At 45.8% G+C, this 18,174-nt stretch overlaps 1 protein-coding gene, 1 long non-coding RNA gene and 1 pseudogene across 3 annotated transcripts in view; 1 reads left to right on the forward strand and 2 right to left on the reverse strand.

Moving 5' to 3' along the window:
- Positions 1–2,264, forward strand: part of Cngb1 (cyclic nucleotide gated channel subunit beta 1) — a 65,906-nt gene extending 63,642 nt beyond the window's left edge. Inside the window, 1 exon segment of one of the 2 annotated variants that reach the window (NM_031809.2) lies at positions 134–559. In NM_031809.2, coding sequence (NP_113997.2) covers positions 134–403 — 270 coding nt within the window. In that variant the 3' untranslated portion in view covers positions 404–559. 2 annotated transcript variants of the gene reach the window in all.
- On the reverse strand, positions 1,405–1,544 carry Rnu2-69-ps1 (RNA, U2 small nuclear 69, pseudogene 1; annotated as a pseudogene).
- On the reverse strand, positions 2,222–16,206 carry LOC147998787 (uncharacterized). The gene is made up of 4 exons (XR_015643751.1): positions 15,986–16,206; positions 4,170–4,308; positions 3,863–3,928; positions 2,222–2,819 (listed from the first exon to the last, which is right to left on the reverse strand). It is a non-coding gene; the product is annotated as an uncharacterized LOC147998787 (long non-coding RNA).
- Between the last annotated feature and the right edge of the window lie 1,968 nt (positions 16,207–18,174).

Consider the following 18,174-nt stretch of genomic DNA (forward strand, 5'->3'; position numbering starts at 1 on the left):
GGCCACTTGCTTTCTCCTTCTGTGCACCGCTGTCCCCTGGAAGCCCCAGAAAGTGAGGGCAAGTTGGCTTGCAAGATCTTCCTATGTCCTCTTAGAGGATCATGCCTCAAGTGCCATGCTCTCTGGGTTTCAGGCCAAGAGCTCGCAAGAAGCCGGGGGAGAGGAGGGCTCTGGAGCCACAGACCAACCTGCACCCCAGGAGCCGTCAGAGCCCAAGGAGCCCCCGGAGCCCCCAGCCCCGAGTTCTCCACCGCCAGCCTCAGCAAAGCCCGAGGGAAGCACGGAGGAGGCCGCAGGGCCGCCGGAGCCTTCGGTGAGGATCCGTGTGAGTCCAGGCCCTGATCCCGGGGAACAGACACTATCGGTGGAGATGCTGGAAGAGAAGAAGGAGGAGGTGGAGTGAGGTGCATTCAGCGCCCTGATCCCATCCCTAGGTGCGGACCAGACCTTTGAACCACCTGCCTCACCAAGCATCTTAGCCTAAAGGCGCCTTCTCACCGGCTTATAGAAACTCTCAAATTTCATCAAGTAGTGGTGGTGACCTCGAGCTCCTAACATTCCCGGAGCACCCTGCTCCCCTCTCACAGTTGCTATTTTCTAGAAGAAAACCGCCTTGCACTTTAAAAAAAAAAAATTTGAGGAGAGAATAGAAGAGAACTCCAACATCGAGGAGAATTCTACTAGAAAAATGAAGTGTTGATGATAGGGCAGGGTCGCCACCAGAACTGGAGTCCCACTGAGCTCCTGTAAACCCAGAACCCGAAGCGGTCCCGGGGTTCAAGGTCAACCAGGGATACAAACAAACCAATAGCAAAGCGGCTTGGGACTTCCCAAGCATCTCTAAGCCAGTGGGTTGTGACCCCAAAGACCTTTCCACGGGGGTCGCCTAAGACCATTGGAAACATCAGATATTTACATTATGATTCATAATAGTAGCAAAATGACAATAATAAAGTAGCAATGAAAACAATGGTGGGGGGTGGCCACAACAGGAGGAACTGTGTTAAAGGGTCACAACATTAGGAAGTTTAAGAACCACTGCTCTAAGCTGGTCCAGATCCTAGCAGTAAACGCAGTACGTTTACTGCAGGGGATCCCGGTTAATGCTTGCTACAGGTAGTGAAGGCCGCATTATCGTCTTACCCCTTTAAAGTGTTGCTTATCTTAGTAGGTAATGATACAAAAGCTCTCCGTGCTACTCTGGTAAGCACTCCTAGCATTTAGAGAGTATGCCTGTAGCTGGGCCTCATGGAGGCTAGACGATCACAAGTTCAAAGTCAGCCTGGGTTAGGTAGCAGTATCCTATCTCAAAAGGGGAAATGTAATGGTTCACTGGTGATGACAGCACAGTCCCTTATCCAAACGCATGGTGACATCTCAGCCGCTGCTCATCAGTGAGCATTTAGATTAATCGCACACCGTCAAGAATAGCATCACAGGGTTGCTGAGAGAGCTCAGGGGGCAAAAGCCCTTGTCACCCCACCAAGCAAACCTGATGACCTGAGTTACTACACTTGATCTTAGCCAAAAGGCCGAGAAGCGATCTGATGACCTGAGTTAAATCTCTGAAATCCACTTGAAGCTGCAAAGAATCAGCCGCAGAAAGTCGTCTCAGCAAATGCACGCGTGCGTGCGAGAGCTCACGCAGCTTGTTTCCCCGGTGCCTCCACGTGAGCGCCTGCTTCGTGTGGGATCTGTTTTCTGTGAATGGGCCTGCTCTTTTAGATGCTTGTCCTTGGGGATGTCTTGCTTATTATATGAAGCAAGAGGTTCCTGCAGTTCCTGGAAAGAACATTAATTTTGAAATGGGATCGGCAGGGTCTTAATTTCGCTGAGCTGTCTCATTTAAGGTGAGACTCACGGAAACAAGATATTGGGTAAACTGAGTCGGAGACCGGCGCTAATCTCCAGTCTGAATTGGACCGGCTGGCCGCTGGGGCATGAATGACGTAGTTCAGAGATTGCTGTAATCCTGGAGTCTGAACAGAACATGGATGTGTGACAGTTGATTCTTTGAATCTCCTCAGCGTGTCTTGCGTTGATAATTTGATTGATAAAGAACAGCATACCACCTTTTTTTTTTAAAAAAGAAACCACACAAATATTTTAAATAGAACTGAAACCAAGAAGCTACTTAAAACTTCATTATCAAAATATGCGCAGCCATCAGAACTAGTCTAAGCTGTTTTCTCAGCAAACACAAATACTTTCTGTACACACCGGCTTTCACAGCAAATTTTAATTAAAGAGTTTAGACAAATGTTCCTGGGTTGTGGATTTATTTTGAAGCTAGAAGCTGGGGCCAGGTGTGACGATGCACACCTGTAATACCAACATTTAGAAGGTGGAAGAGGGCCAGGAGTTCAAAGCTAGCCTCAGTTACGATTGAGGCCAGCTGGGTATATGAGACCTTGTCTCAGACAAACAAGCGAACAACAAAACCAAACAAATGAAAATTACAGGCCTGGCTCGGTGGCATATACCTTTACACCTAGTCCTGGGTGGATGAGACAGGAGGATTGAGAGTTCAAGGTCATAAGGTACATAAGGAGACCCTGTCAAAAGACAAATCAACCAAAAGGCTCCCGTGAGAAGAAGGAGCAAGAAGGGGAAAGTGAAGCAGAAGTCTAATCCTAAAGGTAAGCTGGATGGCCGTGGTTAAAGGCAACTGGCAGACCTGTCTACAGGACAAGCTCGGGGTCCTTGAAGGCTTCAAATACCAGCAGGGTGTTCTGGTGGCATACTACCTCCTCCTCCTCCTTCTCCTCCTCCTCTTCCTCCTGCTCCTCCTCTTCTTCCTCCTCTCCCCCCTCCTCCTCCTGAGGAAGAGATCAGCTGTGAATAGCACATCCATTTTACTATTCTCCAAGGAGGGTTGTGGCTGGCCCTTGTTTTGAGAGAAAACCTATTGCTTAAGACTGAACTCCCAAGCCAGGCAGTGGTGGTGCACACCTTTGATCCCAGCCCTTGGGAGGCAGAGAAAGGCAGATCTCTGAGTTCCAGGGCAGCCTAGTCTACAGAGTGAGTTCTGGGCAATCAGAACTATGCAGAGAAACACTGTCTTAACAAAAAGAGACTGAACTTCCATCCGGGCCTGATAATAAGAAACAAGTTAGGAAGTTTATGATCACCCACCCCCTTACTCCAGCCGCAAGGGGCTGTCACAGAGAAGGGGGAGGCCATTCATTGGCAGGCTGGAAAATTCAGGTGACAGGAGGTTTGGCTTTGTGGAGAAGGATACTGTGAACACACACTCAAGTGGGTGACAGCTGAGTTATCTCCTGTCTGCAAGCATAACAGAGTGTCAGGGATTGGTGCTTTCCCATGGGATGGGTCTTGGTTGGCTGTGCCCTCAGTCCCTGCTCTGTCCCGCATGCCTGGATTCCTTGTAGACAGGATAAATTTTGGGTTGAAGTTTTATGGGTGGGTTGATGTTTCTGTAGCTCCACTGTGGTTCCTGCCTGGCTACAGGAGGTGGCCTCTTCAGGTTCCGTATCCCCAATGCTATGAGTCACAGCTAAGGTCACCCCTATTGACTTTTGGGTGCCTTCCTTATCCCAGGTCTCTGTCTCATCCTAGAGATGCCCCCCACACCTCACCCCTATCAGTTGCAGATTTCGTTCATTCTCATGGCTCTTTGGCCATCTCTCCTGTCCCTCCCCACCCCTGATCCTTAGCCTCACCCCCATTTCCCTCCTCATCCCCTTTCTCTCCCAGGTCTCTCCCTCCATCTGCCTTCTCTGTGAGATTCAAGTGTCCTCTCTTGTGCCTTCTTCCTGGTTTAGCTTTTTGTGGGTCTGTGGATCGTTGTGTGATTATCCTGTACTTTATGGCTAATATCCACTTATACGTGAGTACGTACCATGCATGCCCTTTTGGGTCTGGGTTACCTCACTCAGGATGATATTCTCAAGTTCCATTCATTTGCCTGCAAAATTCATGATGTCTTTGTTTTTAACAGCTGAATAGTATTCCACTGTGTAGATGTACCACATTCTCTTTATCCATTCGTCTGAGAGGCTCCACCAAGCAGCTGACTCAGACAGATACAGACACCCACGGTCAAACAGTGGATGGAGCTTGGGGACTCTTATGGAGAAATAGGAAGAAGGATTTCGGGCCCCCAAAGGGATAGGAACTCCACAGGAAGACCAACAAAGTCAACTAACCTGGACCCTTTTACTGAGACTGAACCCCCAACCAGAGAACAAACGCAGGCTGGGTCTAGACACATATGTGGCAGGTGTGCAGCTTTGTCTTCCTGTGGGTCCCAATCGACTGGAGCACGGCTGTCCCAAAAGCTGTTTCCTGTTCGTGGAATATGTTCTTCTAGCTGAGCTGCCTTGTCTGGCCTCAGTGGGAGAGGATGTGCCTAGCTTTGCAGAGACTTGAAGTGCCAGGGTGGGGGAATACCCCAGGGGGCCCCACTAGTCCAAAGAAGAAGAGGAGGGGGATGAGGGAAGAATTGTAGGAGGGGATGATAAGGAAGGGGGCAGTGAACAGGATGTAAAGTGAATAAGTGGAAAAAAACTGAGGTATCTGGAAGTGAGTGTGGTAATTTGAATGAAAATGGCCCTCATAGGCTCACATACTTGCTTGCTTAATCCCCAGTTGGTGAACTGTTCCAGAAGGATTAGAAGGATTGGGAGGTATGGCCTTGCTGGAGGGGGTGTGGCCTTGGAGGAGGTGTGGCCTTGTTGGAGGAGGTGTGGTCTGTCTGTGACTGACAGATCAGGGTGTGGCTCTCAGCTATTGCTCCAGCACCATGCCTGTTTGCTTCCCACCATAATGACCATGGATTAACTATAAAACTGTAAGCAAGCCCCCAATTAAATGCTCTGTTTTGTAAGAGTTGCCTTGGTCCTGGTGTCTCTTCACAGCAGTAGAACAGTGACTAAGACAGTGACCAAGCCTGAGGTCTGGGGTGGATCACCCTCTAGAGCCAGTCCTACCCTGAGGTGCAATGCTAGGGGGCGAGCACTCTAAAGCTCCAGCAGGTGACTGTGTGATCTCATCCAGCACAGGTTTTAAGATTTATTTATTTATTTTGTATATGAGTACACTGTAGCTGTCTTCAGACACACCAGAAGAGGGCATCGGATCCCATTACAGATGGTTGTGAGCCACCATGTGGTTGCCGGGATTTGAACTCAGGACCTCTGGAAGAGCAGTCGGTGCTCTTAACCACTGAGCCATCTCTCTAGCCCATCCATCCAGATTTAATGCTTGCTGAGTGGGTCGTGAAGGCATAGAGAATGGTTCTCCCACACCGATCTCATCTGCGTTTGCTTTCCCCCAAATACCAGAGCACTCCACTCGGGAGATGTCCCCTGTTCAATACCTTAGCAACGCTAGAGTTAGTTTTCCCTCCAGGGAGACGGGGAACCTCCAGAGGGTGAGAGAACCTGCCCAGAACATAGACTGCAAAACTAAGTGTGGCCAGCAGAGGGCGATAATCCAAGAAGAAGGGAAACTACTAAGGCGATAGCTGTCACCTTTCCACACAGCCTCTCTCCATCCCTCCACCCGTAGCTCTAGGGGACAAGATTCCACTTTTAGAGGACCCAGAGGGAAAGTGCTCTATTCTGTCTCTTTCTTGTTAAAAAAAAATGCTTTGTTAGTAAACAGATTTCGTACACACTCGGCCTTTCACATTACAGGGCAATTTTTCTTTTCTTTTCATGGTAATAACCTTTCTGCTATAACTTCTAATTTATTTTACTTTAATTAAAAAAAATATTTCCCAAGAAGTGCATGCTGACAGGAGCCTGATAGAGCTGTCTCCTGAGAGGCTCTGCCAGAACCTGACAAATATAGAGGCAGATGCTCACAGCCAACCATTGAACGAGAACAGGGTCCCCAATGAAGGAATTAGAGAAAGGACGGAAGGAGCTGAAGGGGTTTGCAACCCCATAGGAAGAACAACAATATCAGCTAACCACACCCCCCTCCCCCAGAGCTCCCAGGAACAAATCCACCATCCCAAGAGAACACAGGGATGGACCTATGGCTCCATCCGCATATGTAAGAGAGGACGGCCTTGTCAGGCATCAGTGGGAGGAGAAGCCCTTAGTCTCGTCAAGGCTCGACGCCCCAGTGTAGGAGAATGTCAGGATGGGGATGTGGGAGGGAGTGAGTGAGTGGGTAAGGGGGAACCCTCATGGAAGCAGGGGAAGGGGGGAACCATCTTAGATGACCTTAAAGCAGTTAGTGTGTGTGTGTGTATGTATGTGTGTATGTGTGTGTATGTGTATGTGTCTGTGTGTGTATGTGTGTGTATGTGTATGTGTGTGTATGTATGTGTGTATGTGTGTGTATGTGTGTGTATGTGTGTGTATGTGTGTGTATGTATGTGTGTGTGTGTATGTGTCTGTGTGTGTGTATGTGTGTGTATGTGTCTGTGTATGTGTCTGTGTGTGTATGTGTGTGTATGTGTGTGTATGTGTGTGTATGTGTGTGTATGTGTGTGTATGTGTGTGTATGTGTGTGTATGTGTGTGTATGTGTGTGTATGTGTGTGTGTGTGTGTGTGTGTGTACCCACAGAGGTCAGAAGAGGGTGTTGGATACCATGAAGCTAGAGTTACAGCCTGGTGCAAGCCACCTGCTGTTGGTTCTGGGAACTGACCTGGTCCCTCTGCAGGAGCAGGAAGCAGGAGCTGCCGAGCCATCTCCCTAGCTCTCAATAGTCTTAATCTTTTGCTTTTTTCCCCTCTTTATAATATCTTTCATTTCCTTTCTAAACCTTAGTTTACTAACCCAGGCAGGACTCTGACCCAGTAAACAGAAAGACTGTTGTTGGGTAAACAGAAACTAAACCCAGTATTCCTCGGGCATCGGCAAAGTGGGTTTCCGTTTACCAGATGTGGTGGTTTGAATATGCTTGGCCCATGGGAGGTGGCACTGTTAGGAGGTGTGGCCTTGATGGAGGAAGTATATTGTTGTATGGGTGGACTTTGGGAAAAATTCGCAATGGCCTTTAACATCTCTAGATGTTAAAGAGTTTACAAAGTTAGAAGCAGGTGCCCCTAGAAGCTGTAAGTGGTTACATAGGAAAACTGGTGCTAGGAATGGGTTACTGCCATAGAAATTGTTGGCTGTTGTATGTTAGGGTATCGGTTCTCAATCTGAGGATTGGGACCAAGCAACTCTCTCACAGGAACTGCCTAAGACCATTAGAAAACACAGGTATTTATACTATGATTCATAATGGTAGCAAAATTACAATTATGAAATGGTAATAAAAATAATTTCCTGACTGAGGTTTACTCCAACACGAGGAACTGTATTAAAGGGTCTCAGCATTAGAAAGGTTGAGAACCATTGAGTTGGAAGAATTTTTCCTTGATCAAGACCATGGTCAGGTAGAAGGGACTGTATTGAATTGTGGTGGTTTTGCTGCTGACTTTAATCACAAAACCCAGAGATGCCCTAATGGATCTCCCACACTCCAGACTGAATTGGGCTTTATACAGCGTGCCCACTCTAGCATTGCCGTTTCCCTGAGCCTTAAACCCTTCATCAACACTAACCCAAGGGACACCGTCATCTCTAGCTTCTTTTCCGTAGGCCATCTTTGACTATTGCTTCAGCCAACCACACATTTGACACCATGGATGTTCAAGCTCCCATAGTAAACCTAGGATTTCCACTCAGCGAACCTATATCAAGAAACCTGATCTAATGTTTTTTTTCCTTCCACTACTATTCCATGTCCTTAGAGTCCATTCCCGCACATATTTTCCAGGCTCCTGCTTGAATAAATCAGCGAATTCATTAAGCTCTTGAGTGGTGTGTTATTTATTCCTCATGAGATGAACTTTCTCTTTTCCTTTTAGCAGCGCGCTTCGCTCTAAGCCTCATTGAGTATATCCAAGTTGACAACCCAAGAATGCCATCATAGCCACAGAGGTCATAGAAACCCCTAAAACAGTGATGGCTTTGCCACCACTGTTGGTTGCCTTACAGAACCACGTGGTAGACCCTATTGCTAAAGAGGTCGCATCCTTTGGTCGCAGGACTTGAAGAAACAAAGCCAGGACTGGGCCTGAAGACTCCCCTCCCTGTGAGCTGGTTCCTTCAGTGTGAGATCCTGGGGAGAATTAAGACCACAAGTCCCACTCAGCATCATGATGAAACCACCAGGTAAGCTGTGCTAGCCTTTGCAATAGTGCTTGAGTAGTTACGGGTAGAATCAATTCTCTGATCGGACTGAAGGCCCAAGACCTTATCGCAGAGGGACATGTGCATCTAGTACTGAGAAGTTAGACAACCTCTGGCTAGGAAAGCCACAAGATCCAGAGGAGGAGTGACTGCCATAGCTTGGTTAAAGGACACAATGGTTAAGGAGCGTCCCCATACTTGTGTTTACAATCATACCCATGGACTCCCCAAGACTCACCAGCAGCCATCTTGGAGAGTTCATCTTAGTTGGGCTCATTGGCTGTCTACATACCCTCATGGAGGGAGTTTCCACAGTGCACTTTAGTGGAACCATGTGTGTCCTTAGGGACCTTAGAGGGAAGGGTAGACATTGTTCATGTCTTCCTTGAGAAAGACGTTTTGCAACAAACTCCCGTACACAAATGAATTAAAGGCACTGATAAAGAATAGCCCAGGGCTGCAGAGACAGCTCTTGCAGAGGACCCAGATTCTGTTCCCAGCGCCCACATGGGCTCACAACTATCTGTAACTCCTGATCCAGACATCGGGTGTCCTCTGTTTCTATAGGCACCAGGCATACACCATGCGCACAGTCATACATGCAGAGAAAACATAAAGTCTTAAGAATATTCCACCCAACAGCTGCAGAATACATGGTCTTCTTATCAGCGCAGGGAACAGATCACATTTTAGGTCATGAAAGGAGTCTCCATCGATACGAAAATATTTCAATAACTTTCTTGTATCTTTTATCATTGTAAAATAAAACTAGAAACCAATTATCAGGAGACTACAAAGACAGTATGGATACATGGAAATGGAGCCATCCATTCTTGGTCCCGTGACTGGCTGTTTTAGGGTTAGCATCTGGGCCCTGACCGCAGTAATAAGCTAGGTTCATCACCTATCATCAGGAGGCCAACTACGGAGACAGAATAGTTGAAAGCAGAGAGAGATTTCTTCTCCCTGGCCTCAAACGCAGAGATCTAGTGACCGCTCTCCTTAGATGGTATTGAACACAGGGTTCAGGTTTAAACAGAGGGAATAGCTATGTAGTGCTGTCAAAGTTGGTCCCATCCATAGCCCCGCCCACCCACAGCCCCGCCCATCCATTCTTGATTCTTAGTGTCTGTGTTACAGTCTGTCCCTAAAGGCATTTGAGAAGCTGTCAGAAATGTGTGAAGTCTCTTCCTAGGAGACAGATTCCTCTTCTGTCTGGCACTAGGCTTCAGCCTTTTCCTGCCCCAGCATGAGATTCCTGAGGAAATTCCCTGTTCTTTGGGTTCTGTTGTCTCAACCATGTGGTAATTGAAGCCTGGGGCCCGTCCTTTGTTTAGAATAGCTTGGCCAGGAAAAGTTACAGACCTATTTTCAGACCTAGATCTTGAGGGACTTGGTGTGGAAATTCCTGAGATATACCTGTGCCAGAACCAAACCTCATAAACAGAAGCGAGGAAAAACCAAGGCGGGGACATTCAGTTAGTGGTGGGTAGCCATACACGAGAGGACTATTTCTCCGTGACCTCTTGGCTTTAGTTCCTTTGTTGCTATTGTTGTTGGGTTTTGTTTTTGTTTTATTTTGGTTTTGGTTTTGGGAGACAGGATCTAACTAAGAATTCCTGGCTGACCTGGAACTGACCTGGTTTATAAACCAGGCTAGCTTTGAACTCAGAGAGGTCCATTAGCTGGTGCCTCCCAAGTACTGGGATTAAAGGTGTGAGCCACCATGCTCAGCTCTGGTTCATTTTGGAAGGGCTGGCGCAAGTGATTCCATTTTTGTTGGCTTCAAGACAAGGTCTCTCTATGAACCCAAGGCTAGAACCAAGCTTGTGATCTTCCTTCAGCCTATTAAATGCTAGAATGAAAGCAGGCACCATGTGCCAGTAGGACTCTATTTTGATTCTAAAAATATTGCCTCTGTTCTCTGAACAAATTTCTCTGAAGACGTCAATTAATCTGGTGATCTAACTTCGACTGCCAGTTGTCACTGGGGAATGAGATCTGATCCCTTCCTGGAAGAGTGATAGATGCCAAGAAGTTAGAGTAAATAAGACATGTTATGGCCAACTTCAATTAATTTAAGAGGTATAGGAGTGACTCTAAGACCAGGCTTACATGGAATCTATCCTTGAACTCAATTCTGTCTGCTCTGAGGCCTGGAGAGGTGGCTTAGTGGTTATGAAGTCTGGCTACTCTTCCAGAGGACGCAGGTCCACTTACCAGCACCCACGTGACGTAATGGCCTTAAATGTTCAAGTGAGCTGAGAAACAGGAACACTGAAATGTTAATGACATCTGCAGGCAGTTAGGAGCTGGGAAGCTCCTGACAAGAGAGTCAACACATCAACCTCTTTGGTATTTACAGCTTTGATATTGCAGGGGAGCCGATCCACAGGTGGAATCTTCCACCTCAAAAGTTCCACTTGTCTGCCCTGTAAAAAGTACCCACTCCTGTGGAGAGATGGCTGCCTGTCATTGTTCTAAGAAAGGACAGTCTGCTTCCGTAAAGGTCCATCTCTTTCTTTAATTTCCGTGTCACCTCCAACAACCCAGTCTAACACTGTCTGTAACTCAAGTCCCAAGATATTTGATGCCCTCTTCTGGCTTCTGTGGGCACTAGGAAATGGTGTATAGACATACAGTCAGTAAAACATCTATATAGATAAAATACAAGCAAATAAAAATGTAATGTGTTCCTTTGTTAGAAGTTATGTTTCTAGCCAGGGGTTGGTGATGCATGCTTTTAATCCCAGTACTTGGGAGGCAGAGGCAAGGCAGATCTCCGTGAGTTCGAAGCCAGCCTGGTCTACCAACAGGTCCAAAACATCCAAAGCTACACAAGAAACTCTGTCTCCAAAACAAAAAGAATGGGGGGAGGGGTATTGTTGTCCTATTTCTAGCTGGGTGTAATGGTAATCCCAGCACTCAGGAGGCAGAGGCAGGTGGATCTCTATGAGTTCAAGACCAGCCTGGTCACTATAAGAAGTTCCAGACAAGGATACATAGCGAGATCCTGTCAAAAAAAGAATTTATATTTCTGCAGAATGTTACCAACAGATAACAGCTGAACAGTTTTATAAATAAAAACAAGCAGCCAGTTAAGTTTAAATGGGTTTGAAGTTAGGCATTTGTTTTAAAAGTGTGGTTCTTATGTGACCAGTGTCTTTCTGATAATTAAAGCCACACTTAGGACACACAGAGTTAGGGCATGTTTAATTGTTCTGCTTCGGGAGAACAGTATGTCGCCCATGACTTTAATCCCAGCACTTGGAGGTAGAGGCAGTCTGCTGAGCTTTAGACAAACAACTCAGGGAAAGAGAGGCTGCAGGAGAGACGCATAAGCTGCACCTGCAACAGTTTCCTCACTCCCAAGCCCCTCCCCCACACCTGCAAGGGTCACAACTAAGTCCCGCCCCCCGCCCCCATAGACCCTTTGTTTTCCAATGGGAGAGAGGCTCCCCCTCACTAATAAACAGTTCTATCTGTTGAAGGTCAGACTCCTCTCTTTCTGCCTTCTCTATCTTTTTTTTTTAAACATTTATTTATTATGTATACATCATACAGCTTTCTGTCTGCGTGTATGTGCCTGCAGGCCAGAAGAGGGCACCAGACCTGATTATAGATGGTTGTGAGCCATCATGTGGTTGCTGGGAATTGAACTCAGGACCTCTGGAAGAGCAGTCAGTGCTCTTAACCTCTGAGCCATCTCTCCAGCCCCTGCCTTCTCTATCTTTACTCTGCCTTGGAAATCTAATTATGAGGGGGTCGGGGGGTCTGTAAATATAATTGTTAGGAACATAAGAGAAACCATTTTCTGTCATTTAAAAACCATTTTGTGTGACTTGGAACAATGTGTTGCTTGTCAGATGGGCACTTGCCACCAGGCAGCTCTGATGGCTCAGAGGCCAGTTCTAATATGTTAATGGTCTCACCACAAGGAAGCTCAGCTATGAGCCAAGCCCAAGGTAGGCCTTGCTATCCCAAGATGGCTCTGATACACTAGTGAACCAGCCTTAAGCTGTGAGCCCTGAAAGTGTGAAGCTACCACCCAATGAAGTGAGACAAAATGAGAATTTGGAAGTAGCCCCTAGGATCGAAGTGCTATGCTCGGGACACATGGCTTCTCCAACCTCTGTGCTGATGCCAGCACACACACACACACACACACACACACACACACACACACACAAACACACACACAGACATACACACACAAACACACACACACACAGACATACACACACAAACACACACACAGACATACACACATACACACACACACATACATACACACACAAACACACACACACACAGACATGCACACACACAGAGACGCACACACACACAAACATACACACAGACACACACACAGAGACACACACACAGATACAGAAACACACACAAACACACACAGACACACACACGGACACATGCACACACAAACATACATACACACAGACACACACACAGACACACACACACAGACATACACACAGACACACATAGACACACACAAAGACACACACACACAGACACACGCACACACAGACAAACATACACACACAGACACACATGCACAGACACATACACCCACACAAACACACACACAGGTTTATTAGAGTGTGTGGTCCAGCTAATCCAGCAGTGAACAGCTGCCTATAAGCAGAAGGTCCAGGAATCCAGTTGTTGTTCAGTCCGCCAGACTGGACGTCTCAGCTGGTCTTCGGTCTATGCCAGAATCCCAAAGAGGTAGGCTCTGATGCCAGTGAAGGAATGGACTTTCTGATGAGGGCAAGAGGCAAAGAGAGAGGCTTCCTTTTTCCATCCCCACCCCACACACACATCTCCCGGAAGGCCCTTGGATGTATTAAAAAAGCAGGTTGAGCAAGCCACGGGGAGCAAGCAGCAGGCCACTGTGATCTCTGCTTCAGCTCCTGCCGCCAGGTTCCTGCCTTGATTTCCCTGTATGATGGGATGTAATTGGGATTTGGAAGACAAATCAACCCCTGCCTGAAAGTTGGTTGTGGTTTGTGTTTTATTACAGCAACAGAAGCCAAACTAAACCAGGCAGTTTTTATTAATCAGGTCTCTCGACACACAGTTAAATCTAAACTCTGCTCACGACACATTAGCATCTCCCGCCTTTATTTTAAACTTTCTTGGTAAATTATGTTGTTACCTCTCTTGTAAATCCCCTACCAAGATTTTCTTCTCAGCTCCTTTCTAGAATTAACATCTGAAAGTGCCAGACTAAATTATTCTATCAGGAAGGAAGTTCAAAATTAACTTTTCAGTATCTTCTGTCTCAAATCCGACAGTTAATTCCTCTATTTTTAGTTAACTGCGTTTTCAAAGGATGGGAGGAAAAAAAACAGAGACCACAGGTCAAAAATTATCCTTGAAACACACCACACCACACACACACACACACACACACACACACACACACACACACACACACTCACACACACTTTAAATTAAGCATGCCACAAATAGTAATTTAAAATTCTTTTCAGGGGTGTTAGAGGCAGGCTGCTGTTCAGGTACAAAATGACACAAAGCAATTGTTAATAGAAATTTGGGGGAGTCCCTTCATGGTTACCACATTTTACTGGGCCAATTGGGGTTTCTTCTTGAGGTCCTTAGCCTAATTATGAAAAGAATTTGGACCACATGTGGTGGCGTACACCTTTAATCCCAGCACTCTGGGTGAGGGGGTGGAGGTTGATGGATCAATGAGTTTGAAGCCAGCCTGGTCTACATCATGAGCTCCAGGATAGCCAGGGCTACGGACTGAGTCCTTGTCTCAAAAAAACCAACCAGAACAAAACAAACAAACAACCCAAAGAAATAGAAGAAGAATGGGCTCCAGAGGAAACTTGAGAGCACATTTCTTAGAGAAAAACCCCAGGGCAGGCAAACTGTAAATCTCTGTAGCTACTTAGAGAAGGAAGTTGAAGAGGAGAAAGCTAAGACATTGAGCTAAGCGGACACAGAGGTGGGCATGTAGATGAATAGCAGGATGGGGAGAATGGGAGAGGGATTTGTAAGGGCGGGAGTGGGAAGAGAGGGGGGAGGGGCTGTGATGGGGATGTAAAGCAAATATAAAAATTAGAAGGAATGAAAGAAAGAAAAGAAAAAGAGTTATGCAGTAGAGAGACAGAGCAAGAAAGAGAGCAAGAACCAGAGAGGGGGGAGGTAGAGGGGGAGAGGGAGGGGAATAAGAGGGGGAGGGGGAGAGGAGGAAGAGGAGGAAGGGGAGAGGGACAGGGAGAGGGACAGGGAGAGGGAGAGAGAGGGAGAAGACACACAGAGCATCAGATTAGGAGAGAAGCAAAGGAAACACTTCATTTGTCTGCATTTGATTGTCTACGTCAGGCCTCAGACCCAACAGAACCTCATGGTAACTTAGAGAGACTGTTCAGGGGAGGGATTTCTGGAAAAGAAAAGTGCATTATTTCATTAAAAGGCTAATAATTCCTTCTATCTCTTCAGTGTGCCTTAAGGTAAATTACCTTGACCAAGGGATTGACTTACCCAACTGGATTAACTCCTTTTTTCCCTCCTTATCTAGTCTTAGCTGGTCTGGAGCTAGCCCTGGCCCCTGAGAGAGCGTGAAAACAGGGTTCCAGCTGAGCTTCCTCAGCCCTCCATGGTCATCCGGAGAGGGCTGTCTGATAGTCTGTCCTGCCTCGGCAAACAATTTCAGGAAGGATAGACTGCAAGGGAAACAGTTACCCAACAGCCCTCCCACCCAAGCCCCTCATCCCACCCCTACAAAGAGTCACAGCTAGCTTTTTCCCCTAGCAGAGAGAAGTTGCCCTTCTGTGTGTGTGCTAGTAGACATATTTCTCTGTTGAGGTCAGAGTCTGGTCTGTTTCTGCCTTCTATTTCTTTACACTGTCTCAGAGATCTAATACCTCTCAAGGGCTGAAAACTAAGGGCTACCACCATGCCCAGCTGGATTAACTCTAAGGAGTGGACAGTGGCAAGTGTCCACTGTAGCTAAATTCTCGTGGTTACTCCAAACCACTACATTGCTTCAGACTACATTCGGGTGAGTTTATGAAAAAGCCTTGTCAGCCTGAATTCTCCCAAGGGGCCACCAAGCATGACAGACTTAATGTTGTAGTTTGTCCCTTTGTTTCTGTTTTGACATAGGGTCTCACTATGCAACCCTGACTGACCTACTTATGTGGTTCGAACTGACCTCAAATTTACAGCAATCCTCCCGTCTATTTCCCAAATTCAAGATTAAAGCTGTGAGCCACCATCCCTGGTTTAATATTTATAATGGTTTGTTTAAATCGCAATGCAGATATATTCAACAATCTTGTTTCCGTGTCCCAAATAAGTCAACAGAACCCTAACGATGCCAAGGATCCCCAAAGATCAACACCCTTCAACCTTCCCTGTCATTCAGAGTTGAAGAAAACTACAAATGGCTCAATAGCCCAAACTGTGCAACAGAGCCCAAAGAGCTCAAAAGAGTATGGGAAAAGGCCATTAATAGGAGACCAGATAAGGAAGAAGAGAGGGCTGGAGAGATGGCTCAGTGGTTAGAGCACTGGCTGCTCTTCCAGAGGTCCTGAGTTCATATCCCAGCAACCACATGGTGGCTTACAACCATCTATAGTAAGATCTGGTGCCCTCTTCTGGCCTGCAGGTACACATATACGCAATAATAAATAAATCTTAAAAAAAAAAAAAAAAGGAACGAGAGAGAGAGAGAGAGAGAGAGAGAGAGAGAGAGAGAGAGAGAGAGAGACAGGTAATGTGTCTGCGTGTTTTGCCTGCATGCATTTCTATGAACCACATGCTTACCTGGTTCTATGGGAGGCCAGGAGAGGGCACTGGATCTCCCCAGACTGATGTGAGTTGACATCTGGGTGTGTGCATTCTCTATAAGTATGGCCGATGCTTTTGACTTCTGAGCCATCTCTCCAGTCCACCTTCTCTCCACTACGGATTTTTACAAGTCTGGCCCAGGAACAGCAAAACCAGACAAGAGATGCTGGAACTTGACACACATACTTGCAATGAATGATGACCATTATCTGTGTTCCCGATTTGTTTGGCCCATATTTAAATAGCAGAGATTGTACAAATGAAGATTACATACACAGCATATTAATTTCTCTGAACTGTATCCCAGCCAATCTGGAATAAATCACATGCCAGAAACGCACCCGTGTGCGCACGCGCGCACACACACACACACACACACACACACACACACACACGCATCAGGAAACACATCTAATTTTAAAAGTACTTCTTCTAAATGGAGCTCCACAGCTCATCGTCCTATGCCTGTAGATGGTATCTAGTTACTCTGCTGCCTGCTGCCTTTTGTAGCGCTCAGTTAGCTGTTCTCCTTATTCCGAACGGTCAATTCACTGCATGCTCACCGATTCACTGCGTGCTCACCAATCCTTTCTTCCTACCTTGCCTCCTGAACCCTGATGTATTACCAAACTCTTGAAACCAAAGGAAGGCAAAGCCCATGGAACACTGACTATACTTCTTCTAAGCCTAAAATTAAAGTTCAAACACTCCCTTCTTTGTGTCATGAGAAGTGGAAGAACAAGAAAAGTTTCTAGAATCAAACAATTCCTGCGTCTGTGTGGTTAACACCTTAAACGTGTCTTTTCTCCCACCCCAGCTTGCCAAAACAGTTACGAGTTTTTAAGGTCAAAACTTGGGTCCTGGCAACTCTAACAAACTTGTCTCCATTATTTGTACTCAGTAGACCAATTAAAGAGACAATAGCGAGGTAATAGTGTAATGGTAATATAGTGTAATGGTGATAGTGATAGTGTAATGATGACAGTAATAGTGATAGTAATTGTGATAACGATAGTGGTAATGATAGTGTAATGGTGACAGTAATAGTGATAGTGGTAATAATTGTGATAATGATAGTGATAGTGTAATGGTGACAGTAATAGTGATAGTGGTAATAATTGTGATAACGATAGTGATAGTGTAATGGTGACAGTAATAGTGATAGTGGTAATAATTGTGATAATGATAGTGATAGTGTAATGGTGACAGTAATAGTGATAGTGGTAATAATTGTGATAATGATAGTGATAGTGTAATGGTGACAGTAATAGTGATAGTGGTAATAATTGTGATAATGATAGTGATAGTGTAATGGTGACAGCAATAGTGATAGTGATGGTAATTGTGATAATGATAGTGATAGTGTAATGGTGACAGTAATAGTGATAGTAATTGTGATAATGATAGTGATAGTGTAATGGTGACAGTAATAGTGATAGTGATAGTAATTGTGATAATGATAGTGATAGCGATAGTGTAATGGTGACAGCAATTATGATAGTAATAATGATAGTGATAGTAATTGTGATAGTGATAGTAATGCCGGTAGTAATAGTGAGAGTAATGGTGATAGTGATAGTAATAGTGATAGTCTAATGGTGATAGTGATAGTGTAACAGTGATAGTAATGGTGATAGTAATTGTGATAGTGATAGTATAATGGTGATAGTAATAGCGATAGTGTTAGTAATGGTGATAGTGATGGTGATTGCGATGGTGACAGTGAAGCAGAGAAAGACCTATTCAGTGTGACCCCATTGGGAAGAGGAACAAATAGAAATAAGGTCTAGTGCACATCCAAGTCCTTCAAGGTGCTGACATGAGGTTTAGGTTTAAATAGATAGAAAGAGGTATGCATGACCAAGGAGACCCCATCAAAGTGGGGTCCCAATCCACCGTTATTTCAACTCTGTCACCCTGCAAGGTGGTCTGACAAATTGTCAGAAATGAATAAATCTTTTCTTGGGTGACAAGTTTCTCTCTGCCTAGCACCAGGTTTCAGCCTTTTCCATGCTTGCTTAAGATTCCTGGGGACATTCTAACTCCTTGGGGTTACTTGCCCAATAGTCTGAGGGACAGGACACAAGCATCTTTCTTTAGAATATCTTTGCTTCTGCAAGGAAGGTTACAGGTCCTTGTAGACACCAGGAAGAAAATTTAAAACT

The sequence above is a fragment of the Rattus norvegicus genome, chromosome 19 (genome assembly GCF_021556685.1).
Source record: "Rattus norvegicus strain SHRSP/BbbUtx chromosome 19, alternate assembly SHRSP_T2T, whole genome shotgun sequence".
Classification (NCBI taxonomy): domain Eukaryota; kingdom Metazoa; phylum Chordata; class Mammalia; order Rodentia; family Muridae; genus Rattus; species Rattus norvegicus.